This window comes from Cheilinus undulatus, linkage group 7, assembly GCF_018320785.1.
Source record: "Cheilinus undulatus linkage group 7, ASM1832078v1, whole genome shotgun sequence".
NCBI lineage: Eukaryota > Metazoa > Chordata > Actinopteri > Labriformes > Labridae > Cheilinus > Cheilinus undulatus.
The window spans coordinates 49,826,981-49,840,705 of NC_054871.1; the positions used below are offsets into that span (position 1 = coordinate 49,826,981).

General features: G+C 38.4%; 1 protein-coding gene across 1 annotated transcript in view; it reads right to left on the reverse strand.

Annotated features, from left to right (window-relative positions):
* Nucleotides 1-466: 466 nt before the first annotated feature.
* The window catches only part of impact (impact RWD domain protein), a 47,976-nt gene continuing 34,717 nt past the window's right edge, over nt 467-13,725 (reverse strand). Inside the window, exons 10-11 of the mRNA XM_041791734.1 lie at nt 5,749-5,883; nt 467-718 (exon numbers count right to left, since the gene is read on the reverse strand). Coding sequence (XP_041647668.1) covers nt 659-718; nt 5,749-5,883 — 195 coding nt within the window. The 3' untranslated portion in view covers nt 467-658. The remainder of the gene's footprint in view (nt 719-5,748; nt 5,884-13,725) is intronic.

A 13,725-nucleotide genomic window follows, 5' to 3' on the forward strand; every position in this document is an offset into this window, starting at 1 on the left:
AACTTTACATTAGCAGAGAGAAGCAGAAGCAGCAAGAGGAGCTGATGAGCTGGGGATATTCTAAAAAAGCTGCCCCAACCGGAGCCTGCATCCGTTGGTATTCACAGCATGTCTTTGTGGGAAAAGAGCCCTGCCAAGAAAGTAGAGAAGCTGAAAAATCCCACGTTAAGTGATAGGAGCTGTGAGCATAGATCGAACATGCAGCAGAGAAAACCTGAGCAGGATTTCAGGGTAAAAGACATGTGAATCACAGGAGAGCGTCACTGGTGTTGGATCATTTCTACTGGAAATGCTAAGTGAATTATGGATGAATTAAATTTCCTGGAAGCTGAGTTATAAGAAAAGAATTGTGCAGAACATCGAGAAAGAAGATAATTCATTTAAACTGGATTCAAGTGTTTAACACTGATGATTTCTACTGAGGCCGTCCTTTAAAACCTCGGTACAAAGGAACATGTTCAACTCGTGTTGGTGTGGTTCTTTTAATACTCTGTGAACAGTTCATTTTCAAGGCTTCCCAGTTGAACTGATGAATCATTCTTACAGAAATCACATAAAACAAAGATTTCAAAAGACTACTAGACATTCAGATGTACTGTAAACATTTTAAATTAATCCATTTGAATCACAGTCATAAAAACATTGTCTCTCCTAAAATTCATTTTGTTTTCTTGCTTTTCGTCTTCCTGCTCTTGACTCCAGATTTGGTGGCCTCATCCTGTGAAACAAAAGAAAGGAGGGTTAGAGAGCCAGCAGACTAATAATTATCTGACATTAGAGCTCTACTCAATGCTGCTGAAGCTTGCTTAAGAAGTGAGTGCTGTTATTCTTTTGGAGACACTTCTGCACAGACTCCCGCTGGGTTTCTAATTCGTGCTGAAAAGTGCGAATCACAATGCGCTGATTAAGTCGCTTCATGCTGTTTTAATATATTCCTGTAACAGCATCTAGCTAAACGCTGTCTTTTTAAGTGCTCTCATAAAACATCCCATAATTATTACAGTGATGATCCAGGCTGTTGACTTGTAGGGCTCCAAACATTTAAACAACTGGCAGGCTAAAATAGACTGAAGAGATGGCTCTTAGCTTTGGCCTGCTCAGCAGACACATGCTTAAAATGTGGAGAGTTCAATGGATTCACATGCAGTTACATGATCCAGGAGATCAAGTTTCTACTTGTTTGGTCTGAACTCAGTTTCCATTAGAGTCTCTATTATGCAAATGCAGTAATTAACCCTTAAATGCATTATGGTAGAAAGTTGGTCTTAACTTGGGGCATGGGCTCTCGTCCTGATTTCTTTTCCTTTTTTGTCACACTTAAATGTTTCTGATCATCGATTAAATTTGAGTATTATGCAAAATAACATAAGTAAGTACAAAAACCAGTTTTTAAATGATGATTTGTTTATTAAGGGAAAAAAGCCATCCAAACCAATCCGGTCCTATGTGAAAAAGGCATTGCTCCCCTTGTTAAATCATAAATTAACTGTGATGAACCACATTTTTTTAAAGAGATGAGTTCAATTTCACAATCCACACCCAGGGCTGATTACTGCCAGACCAGCTGAATCCAGAAACCCTTTAAATAAAACCGGTCTGACAAAGTGAAGTAGGCCAAAGATCTCCAACCCATCATGGAGCCATCTAAAGAAGTTCAATAACAGATGAGAAACAAAGTCAATGACATCTATCAGTCTGGAAAGGGTTCCAAAGACATTTCTAAGGTTTTGGGACTCCAGTAAACCACAGTCAGAGCTATTATCCACAAATGAAGAAAACTGGGAACAATGGTGAAACTTCCCAGGAGTGGTCGGCCAACCAAAATGACGACTCATCCAGGAGGTCACAAAAGAACCCAGAACTACATCCAAAGAACTGCAGGCCTCACTGGCCTCAGTTAAGGTCAGAGTTCATGACTCAACCATAAGAAAGACACTGGGCAAAAATGGCATCATGGGAAAGTTCTAAGGCCAAAACCACTGCTGACAAAAAAGAACACAAAGGCTCATCTCACATTTGACTAAAAACATCCTGATGATCCCCAAGACTTTAGGAGAAATATTCTGTGGACTGACCAGACAAAAATGGAACTTTCTGGAAGGTGTGCGGCCCGTTACACCTGGAGTAAAAATAACAGCATTTGATAAAAAGAACATCATGCCAACAGTCAAACATGGTGGTGTCAGTGTGATGGTCTGGGGCTGCTTTGCTGCTTCAGGACCTGGACCACTTGCTGTGATTGACAGAACCATGAATTCTGCTCTCTACCAGAAAATCCTGAAGGCCAACGTCCGGCCATCAGTTCATGACCTCAAGCTCAAGCACAGTTGGGTTATGGGGCAGGACAATGATCCCAAACTCACCAGCAAATCCACCTCTGAATGGACAAAAAAACTCAGAAACTGGCTGAATGAAAACAATTTTGCAAAGAAGAATGGGCCAAAATTCCCCCACAGTGATATGAAGGACTCACTGACAGTTATCACTAATGTTTGCTTCCAGTTGTTGCCACTATAGGTGCCATTCGTGAATTAAATATGCTCTGGTGGTTAATAACAGCTGTGTCGTATAAAAAACATAAGACATGATTTTTTTATCCTGTACAGAGACTTTTTTGGTTTAGACACTCCTGTGATTTAAACAGATGTGACAGTTTAATTAGAAACCTAAAAGCTGCATAATAACTTTCAGCAGCATCCTTCCCTGGGTAATCCTCCTCAGGAGTCAAACAGATGATTCAACTTTTATTTTCTGTCCTGCAGACACTAATCTCTCCTCAGCCCAATTCAATTGTTGACAGATTTTATCGGGGCAATCAGTTATTGAAAAATTGTTCTCACTCTCTCTTCTCCACAGTTATTGTCCATTTATTCTTTATCTCTAAAACACATGTGGACCGACTAGATGAGGTCAAAAGGACATGAGGGTGTGTTTTTTTATTTTGAAAAACTAGAAAGTCCTGCTGTTATTAACAACAACAACAAAATTATCCAAAACTACAAAACCAATCAAGCCTTTTGATAGGCTCTTTGAAACATGAGGTACTCTGTGAGGGGTATCCCTTATGCAGGCAAAGGATCTGTTTATTTTAATGGACCGGTCCAGCACTTTGTGTTTGAGCCATAATCAGATTCTGAACATTACAGCTGACCTACTTCCTGTCAGTTCACAACATAATAGACATTTTTTTTCTCCATTTATGCAACCATTTTGGTAATTTATAACATTAGCTCTTTGAGATGATACCAGCAAGGTCAGATTCTCAGCCTGAACCAGAGACTGGCCCAATGTGGCCCACAGAGCTAGGCCAGGCCCCGATCTCCATACCTCCCAGGCCGAGGTCAGGGGAGAGTCAAGGATGCTCCGTTGGACATAACAATATAAGTGTGCCAACACTGCAGGCTGATGATCTCCAAAAAGCTCTGTGAGTTTAGTACACAGTGATGACTGTGCATCTGCTCCTCATCTTCACTGCTCTGATATCATAAGCAATAACTAGGCCACTGATCATCAACTGGTGGCCCAGGGGCCACATCAGGCCCCCCAAAGCTTCCTGTCCAGCCCCCACAAGATCATTAAATTGAGAAAAGGAGGAAATGAAGAATTTAAGAGTATCCTTTTGCTTGAAATGTCTGCAGCTGCTAAGTCCATCCCACAAACAATTAACACTGAAATAGTTTTAGAATGACGAACCATTTGATCTGCTTTTACAGAAATTTACTGTCAGAATTAGTTAAGATTTAAAAAATGGTTAAGGTTGGCAGAAGTGTTGCAAAAATTGGCAGAAAAAGTTGTGAAAAGAGGTTAAAATGTGTCAAAAATGGTAAAAGAGGAAAAAGGGGCAAAAACATATCAAAAATGTGTAAAAAACGACAAAAATAGTGCAAGAAAGTAAAGAAAAGGGGTTAAAAAGTGGCAAAGGTTGAAGAAGAGTGGCAAAAAATGATAATAGAGTGGCATAAAGACCATAAAACATGCAGGAAAAGTGGTTTAAAAGGGTTAAAATCTTTCAAAAACTGGGTCTATTTTTGCCACTTTTAAACCCTTTCAATACTATTTTTCCACAACTTTTGCATCTTTACAACCATTTTTCACACTTTTAACCCATTGTTGATACTTTTTGCCCCTTTTTGCCTCATTAAACCAATTTTTGAAAGATTTTAACCCCCTTTAAACCACTTTTTCTGCATGTTTTCCCTCCTTTATGCCACTCTATTATCAATTTTTGCCACTTTTCTTCAATTTTTGCCACTTTGTAACCCCTTTTCTTTACTTACTTGCACTATTTTTGGTCATTTGTAACCAATTTTTGATACCTTTTGCACCTTTTTCCTCCTTTACCATTTTTTGACACATTTTAACCTCTTTTCACAACTTTTTTCTGCCAATTTGCAACACTTCTGCCAACCTTAACCATTTTTTTAAATCTCGACTAATTTTGACAGTAAATTTCTGTACAAACAGATCAAATGGTTAGTCATCATAAAACGATTTCAATTTTTTTCGTTTGTGGGATGGACTTAACAGCTGCAGACATTTCAAGCAAAAGGATACTCTTAAAATCTTCTTTTCCTCTTTTCTCAATTTAATGATCTTGTGGGTGCCAGAAAGGAAGCTGTGGGGGGCCTGATGTGGCCCCTGGGCCACCAGTTGATGATCAGTGCTGTAGACAATGGAGTCTATCCTGCTGCTTTGGATGTTTTTATTATTTTAAGACCCCTAAAACAACCCTCTCCTTAATTTCACGTCTACCATGCAGCTTAAGGATTACATGGGCCCATTCTGTATGGATTTGATGGTTTTAGAAGAGACATTTAGAGCTGTCTTTACAGCTAAGCTCTCTGATTAGTAATCCCTACTCGAGCATGGCACCTGTGCACTCTGCTCCAGTGCACGAGTCATACTCAAGACTAAGTGGGCATGGTGCTTCCCCGATCTAATGAACTAAACTTGGGGTAACTTTTCCCTGATGTGAAACCACCCCCAATTAAACTGGCAATTACTGGTAAGTTTGGCCACTACTACAGCGAGTTTTGGATGAAGGTGCCATATTTTCACTGCTGTTTTGATCTAGATCAACTCAAAGAAAGCTAATTGCTGTGGGATCAATTTAAAAGCCTTGTTGGTCATTTTTAATCCCTTTGTTGACTGAAAATATAATAATAGAGCTTGTTTTAAGGCGCGTCGCACACAGCAGCCGGTCTTTAATTAGACCCAGTTTGTTTGAGTCCAGACTTCGCCGATCCTCTACTGTCTGTGTGAAATCAGAGCAGATTTTTGAAGTCCGGACTACCTTTAATCTACGTGTGGTGGCAGCTCAAAGGTCAATCGTGTTATCAGCTGAATGTTTTTACAGAACAAAAAGACAACTTCAAAGAGGAGCAGAGCCAACTTCAGGCTGCAGAGAGCGAGCAGAGCCTGTTTGATCTCATCCACACACTTCAAATGAACCAATATCCCTAATGTGACAGTGACTGTGGGAGCACAAAGCAGAGCTGACAGAAGCTCCGTTTTATGATAACACAGCCCAGTCCAGCTGTGGCCGGTAAATACGACCTGTCCAAAAGTGTTGATATGACTCCTCTAGTCTCAATGCTGCTTGTCAGAATATAAAAAAACTCATCTATTTGTTTTCAGAGAAGCGTAGGAAGCAGGGTTTAACACATGGAGGTGTTCCCTGGCTATGAAAGCTGACAGCAGAGATAAATGTGAGTGATGACGTTTCAGAGGAAGATGACAGATCCTCACCGCGCAGGCTGTGAATCCCTCCTCCACCAGGATGTTTCTAGCACAGTTGTTGATGTGTTTAAAGCGGTCGGGACCCAACAAAATGCCACCGTACCATCGAGACACGACCACCAGGACGTCCCGTACGTCCAGGATCTGTGGGGAGAGACAGACAGAAGTGTGAGTTTGTGAGACAAGTATATAACAGATGCAAACATGACACTTTCTCCTGGTGGACTAACGTTTCACACCAGATGTGACACAGCGGAGGAATCTTCTATTAGTTTTTGACTCAGCTGTCAGACACTTTCTGGTGGTCTGAATCACCACAATTTGAGGATGATAGCTCAAGTAACTCACAGAAAAATATTACTTCAGCCTGGCCCACACAGAGAGGTTTTAAAGTCTGAGCTGATGTAAACAATGTGGGAGAGCTCACACATGAGGACAGAGATGACGGAGCATGGAGAGAGCAGCGATGTGACTAAAAGAGAACAGCACACACCAACAGATTCATTCAGGAACAAGCAGAATGAATGGAGCGGGGTCAGCGGATACTGAGGCGCACAGTGCGCAGAGGTCGCCAACTTTCTGCAGAGTTAATCGCTACAGACCTCCAAACTTCATGTGGCCTTCAGATTAGCTATATATATATATATATATATATATATATCACCAAGTGCAATGCAAAGCGTGGGATGCAGTGGTGTAAAGCACACCGCCACTGGACTCTAGAGCAGTGGAGAGGCGTTCTCTGGAGTGACCAAATGCGCTTCTCCATCTGGCAATCTGATGGAGGAGTCTGGGTTTGGCACTTGCCAGGAGGACTGTACTTGTCTGACTGCATTGTGCCAAGTGTAAAGTTTGGTGGAGGAGGGATTATGGTGTGGGATTGTTTTTCAGGAGCTGGGCTTGGCCCCTTAGTTCCAGTCAAAGGAACTCTGAATGCTTCAGCATACCAAGAGATTTTGGACAATTCCATGCTCCCAACTTTGTGGGAACAGTTTGGGGATGGCCCCTTCCTGTTCCAACATGACTGTGCACCAGTGCACAGAGTCCTGACCTCAATCTGACAGAACACCTTTGGGATGAATTAGAGCAGAGACTGAGAGCCAGGCCTTCTTGTCCAACATCTGTGTGTGACCTCACAAATGCACTTCTGGAAGAATGGTCAAAAATTCCCATAAACACACTCCTAAACCTTGTGAAAAGCCTTCCTAGAAGAGTTGAAGCTGTTATAGCTGCAAAGTGTGGACCAACGTCATATTAAACCCTATGGATTAAGAATGGGATGTTACTAAAGTTCATATGCGAGTCAAGGCAGGTGAGCGAATACTTTTGGCAATATATTGTATTTATTGCACATACTTCTCATGGCAACCACAAAGACAATAACCTTGAACTGTCTTGAAAGAAATCCTCCAGCCTTTGAGACATGGTAATTAGCTGTTATAGATATTTATATCACGGAGAAAATAACCAAGACTGCAAAATACACAATTCAAAGACATATGGTTGCCATGGATACAGGTTATGGAAGAGGCACATACTTGAGGAAGCTGAGGAGGTACTGTGATGAATTATTTGTTACACCATGGGTGATGTGTGACATGTGGATGTCTGTTTTATGTATATTTGTGGCGTTTATTTAGTTGTTTGTCATGTTTTATGTGTTTTTGTTTTTTTTGCTCTCACTATTTTTTCTTTTTTTGGGGGGGGGGGGGGCTGTTGGGTGTTAAAATGACTTATGTTTCATTCTAAGCTTCCCAGGTTGGGTAATTTCTTGATGCTGACAGATAATGCGATGAATGGACAGAATCTGTACGGCCTGATAAACATGAAGTTAGTTGTTCTAATTCCTGTTTATCTCCAGTGGATAAAAGCTTGATCAGTGGGGCAAAGTTATGATTCAGGTGCATGAACCGTCCTTTTCTTCTTTTTTCAATTTTCAGTGAGTTATACAGGACAAAGTTTTCTTATAACCTATTTACTGGGGAATCATTTGTAGCAAATAAAGAGAGCTAAAATAGAACTATTCATTTTGGTGTGGGCTTATTATTAAAGCCATTTATTTGGGGGTACTGGTCATGCAGGTATATAAGGCCTCTTCATTAGCTGCCCACTAATAATGTTGGAATACTGGGAGGGATAATCCCCCTTTATTAGCCTTGCATATTCAATGTTTTTTACATCCCCAAACAAATGGTAATATTATTGAATCAAGGCTTTTAAAACTGACAAGGGGAGCTAACTGGGATATTCTGAAAAAATTATATAAACCTAGGGAGGGACATCATTGTAATAGCATTAGATCTCCCAAAATCTATCTCCTTTAAAAGTTTACTAATGGACTTCAGAAATCAATAACAGCTTTGGATTAGACAGGCCGAAATAGGCGAACTGCTCCTTGGCAATTATAAAAGGCACAGAATCAGTAAAATGTGGATCCAGATTTTCTGTTAGAGGAATAAATGCTCTTCCTCCAGTTCACAGAAAACCCAGAGAGGCTACTGAAGCAATTTATTAAAGAGATAAGAGGAGGAAGAGATGATTGGGGCTCTGTCATAAAAATTAATGAATCATCTGCGTACAAAGACAATCTACATTCAGTATCCCCCCTTGGATTCCCTTAACAGCAGAATGCTGCCTTATGCTAGTGGCTAAAGGCTCCAGTAGCAGGGGACTGGCACAGCAACCCTGCCTTGTCCCACACATGAGGTTAAAGGGTACTGACTAACAGCATGCATCATCTTCATTAGTAGCAGAAAAAAAATCCAAACATTTCAAAGCAGCGTGCACAAATCTCCATTCAATCCGATCAAAGATATGTTCTGCACTGAGAGAGATGACTGCAGGCGTCCGGTTACTTTATTCCCAGCATACATTATTTCAACCCTCTGAGGTCTGAGGGTAATGCCTTGATTTTTACATTATTTTTTTTAATTCACCTTTTTAAGATACTTGAAAACAACACAATAGCCAAGTGTTTTATATAAACATTTTCAGGACATTCGTGGCCATTCAGACATGATAAGAAGACTGTGATCAGACATTAAAATTCCCTGGTACTTTAAACTCCCCAACTCAACTTTTGGTTGATTAACGGTTATTTTAAAAGGCTATAATCATCTGCAGCATCAGCCAATGGATCGGTCAGGCCCTATAAAGCAGGGGTTCTCAACGTTGGGGTCCCGACCCCATGGGGGATTGCGAGACACTGAGAAGGGGTCTCCAGATGCCTTAAAAGATGAAGAATATTTTTTAAACTAGTTATTTTTGCCACTTTCATCTATTTCATGGCACTTCTAACCCATTTCTGCTACTATTAAAATCCAATATCACCATATTTTCCACTATTTTGTTTTCCATTATTGACCAATTTGAGCTATTTTTGATGTATTTTAATTCTGTTTTTATCAAAAGGGTTTACATTTTTAAGATGTGTACTTACTACACAAATGAATTAAAAAGATATTTGTTTCTTTGATAAGCATATACCACAGTTTAACTTTACAATGGACCGTGATTTTGCTGGCCTAATGGGTGGCCTTGTCTGCACATGACTTTTATTGAATGTGCATGGCTATGTTCAGCCAACTTCAGGTACAGTGGGGGTCCCCGGTCTCTGGCACCTTTATTTTGGGGGTCGTGGGCTGAAAAGGTTCCCCTCCAAAGAAGGGAAGTCTTAAAGAAACACTTCAAACCATTACCGATGTTACTGTTTGATAACTGCAGCAGATAGTTGGACATAGAGGGGAGAGTTTGATGTAAAGAAGCTTTCTCACACTGATGAAAAAGTTTCTTTGAGGCTGGTTTTATAACCTTCTTTATATGGAGGAAAACTTGAAATATGAACAGACCTTTATACAGCGTCTGTTATGATTTTCCAGCTGTGACTCATGTCACTCGGCGAGGTTAGACGAGGTGACGCTGGTACAATACTGACTCGGTTGAAACACCGTCTTTTTCTAGAAGACAGCGAAATAATCCTTTGACATGTTGCAGTTTGGTGTTTTCAGCTTGCTGCTAGTGTTTTGTAAGTGTTTGAGCACTTTCCCCCCCTTTGTTGATGTGTGTTTACAGAGAGTGACTCATTCTGCTCTTCTCTCTGCCTTCAGACGGCCCTGATGGAGGATCCCAGCGCTAAACTGTTTTTCCGCTCTTCGTTTTGTTTTGAAAGCTTTCATAATTACCGTCTTAACGCAGGCTCTCCTTCACTGTTTCTAAAGGCAGCAGGGATCTGTTTCAACCATAGACTGTGTAAATCCTGTGAAAGATAATGATTTTAAATTCTTAACTGATGAAGGAAACAAGAGAGGATGGATAATGACAGATTTATCTGTTTGGTTTAAGGTGTGTGAAAAGCAACGAGGAGACAAACTCAGCACACGACACACTAACAACCAGAGTCTGCACTACTGAGGACTGACTAGTAGAGAATAACTCATCAAATGTTGCTCTAAAACAAAACTATTATTATGTTCATGATTGACAGTATCAGAGCAGTGGTGGACATTCAACCTGATATTTCTGAAACTCTTTCACTCTTTTTCTTAACTCTCCAGGTCACAGGTGTCAAACTCAAGGCCAGGGGGCCAAATCCAGCAAGATCATATCCTACTCTTATTATAACGGCCCTAAAACATGAGGTCTGCAGATTTCCTCCTGTGTAAAAATGTAAACTTAGCCATGATAATATCAAATATCCCTAAGTTCTAGAAATGTAAAATAAATAAATAAATAAACAAAATAAAAATAATTAGAAAAAAAAGAACCATGGGAAAAGAGATTAACTTGTGTTTTCATTTCATATTTTCAATTTTGCATTGCATAATTATGACTTCAGTCTATTATTTAGACTTTAATTTCATATTTTAACATTTTACATTTATTATTTTGTCTTTTTATCTCATATTTTGAGCTTTTCAATCTATAATTTTCATTTATCTAATAATTTCGGCCTTTTCAATTTAAAATTTTAACTTTACAACTCATATTTTGACTTTGTCAATTTATAAATTTGACTTTTATCTCACATTTCATTTCACCTTTTAGGTGCACCATTTTAAATTTTAAGTCATATTTTTACCTTAAAAACATGTGACTTTCTTTTTTATACATTTGCCTTTTTAAAGCATTATTTTAACATCTAATTTTGTGTTTTGACCTTTTGAACTAATAGTCTCAGATTATGAGCCTTTTAACTAATTATTTTGACTTTTTAAATCTCAAAATCATTTCTAATCAGTGCTAGTCTCTTTTCCCCATAATTTATTACTGGTGAAAATGAGGTTAACTGTTTGGTTTAATGTGGACCCTTTCAGTCCTTGGAGTTAGACCTTAATTCAGACTCCGGCCCCTTCTGTGTTTGAGTTTGACACCCCTGGTCTTGGTTATTCTGGCACAACCTCACCAGCATCCAAGGTGCATGGAGGAACACGAAAGTTGAAATTATTGGTATAATTACACTGAAAAGTAATAGTCAATGTAACGTATATTCCCAAAAAAATGAAATACTGATAGATAAAAAAAATGTCTGACTTTTGTGGCTAAATAGTTGTAAATATTTCCATGTATTATCACTTATTTTGCATTAAGATGAAATGTACTGATTTGTGTTCCTGTTCTCATCTAATTTCTCTGCCATGTTTGAGTGCAGCAACCATGATGCATGATGGGAAGTATTGCTGGGCTAGTGAGCATTTCATGTAAAACAATAATCACTAAGAATTAGGGCGGAACGATTTGCAAAAAATAATCTCATTGCAATTTTTTTTCCCCAGCATTGCGATTGCGATTTAATATGCAATTCTTATTAGGTTCCTCATCTTGTGCATTTTTCAACAAATTTAAGCAACAAATCATTCTAGATTACAACCTACATTTAGTCAAGCAACATGCTTTGACTTTCCAGGGAGTGTGTAGCTAGAAACACCCATATGGATAGACTCATGTGCTTCTAAAACAAAAGAATTATTCAGAAGCAATTAATACACAGAAGCAGAATCTGAATAGGAGGGTGCAACAAGCAAGCATTTCTCAACAAATTCAAGCAATCAAATATTCTATATCATAACCTACAATCAGTCAGGAACACTCATCATACATTTAACCAGTTTATTGCAAAATGGATCTACATTTTGACTTGGCAGAGAAGGCTCTGCTCTTAAAGATGCTCCCTGGGTCAGTCAAGCAGCATGCTTTGACTTTTCATGGCTAGAAACCCCCGTATGAATGGATACATAACTGACAATGTGCACTGAAAACAAAGAAATTATTTTAGAAGCAATTAATCCACAGTAGCATGACTCTAAATATGAGGATGCAACAAGCTTTAAGCTATAAAGGAGGCAGCTGGGGTGGGGGACGTGAAGCTGGCTATAAGCTGGCTACAGCTGGGGGTATGAACTAATGCTAAGCCTTATCAGTATTAGATAGAATGAACATTGTTTCTGCTCATATTGCAAATTTTATACCCATTTCATATTAAATGGGATTATCATTTTTATGTCACTCATTTTGACTTAAACAAACCATACATAAACCTGAAAAGGAGAATTCTCTGCAAAAAATGAATGTATAAAACTGATATTTGACAAATTTCAAGTTAAATAAACATTGCAACTTCTGCGATTTGTAAATTGCTGCAGGCCACCTTGCTATTTTACCTAATTTGCAATTAATTTCCCAGCCCTACTTTAAGCTATAAAGGAGGAGGCTGGGGTGGAGGAGGTGGAGCTTTGCCAGCAGCAGTGTGGTGCATCAGCACTGATGCAAGCAGGGATTAGTGAGCAGTACGTCATCTTTGAATGAGAGAAAGAGCTGCGATTGGCTGTGGGAGCTGGGAGGCACCTGGCTATCAGCCAATCACGGCTAGGGGTAAGACTTAGATGAACTAACGCTAATCTTCATCAGTATTAGATAGAATGAACTAGAACGATTAAAATATATATATCTAATTGCAATTATTGTAGCTCATATTGTATTATAAATAAATGACACTTGAATGTTTGCAAAAATGTATTAAACTGGTATTTTGTCAGATTTCATGTTAAAGCAATATTGCAACATCTGTCACTTGTATTTTGCAGCATGCTATATTGTGATTAAACTCATTTGCCATTAATTGCCCAGTCCTACTAAGAATCCAGACACCACTATACAGTGAATAGGGAGGGATTTTGGACAGTCTTTGTCTGCACGTCTTCTGTGTGATATTTCCATGAAATATGGAAATATGAACCACATAAAGCTATTTAAAACATTAAAGACTAACCTATATTTTAACCTTTAAAACTCAAAATATTTAATTTCATCATCTACTTTAACCTTTAAAACTCATAATTATGACTTAATTAGTCATATTTTGGCCTTTCAGAATCATGATCTTGACTTTTAGCTCATACTCTGAACTTTTAAACACAAAACTTTGAATTGAATCACAAAATTTGACCTTTGAAATGCACAATTTTGAATTTTATCTTGTATTTTGACCTTTAAAAATAATTAAATATTTTGACTTTGATTTCATATTTTGACCTTTGAGACTCATGATTTTGAATTTTATCTTACATTTCAACCTTTCAAACTCACAATTTTTATTTTAACTCATATTATGACCTTTAAAACATAAAATTGTGGGTGTACATGTCACATTTTGATCCTTTAGACTCATGATTTTAAACTTTATCTCATTCTCTGAACTTTAAAACTCACTACTATGAATTTAATCACATATTTTGACCTTTTAAATGCACAATGTGACATTTTTCACTTACCTTGACCTTTAAAACTCATGAGTTTGACTTCAATCACATATTTCGCCTTTAAAACTCAAAAATTAGACTTAATTAGTCATATTTTGGCCTTTCAGAATCATGATTTCGACTTTTATCTCATACTCTGAACTTTTAAACTCACAACTTTGGAATTTAATCAGGAAATTTTACTTTTTGAATGCACAATTTTGAATTTTATCTCATATTTTGAACTTTAAAA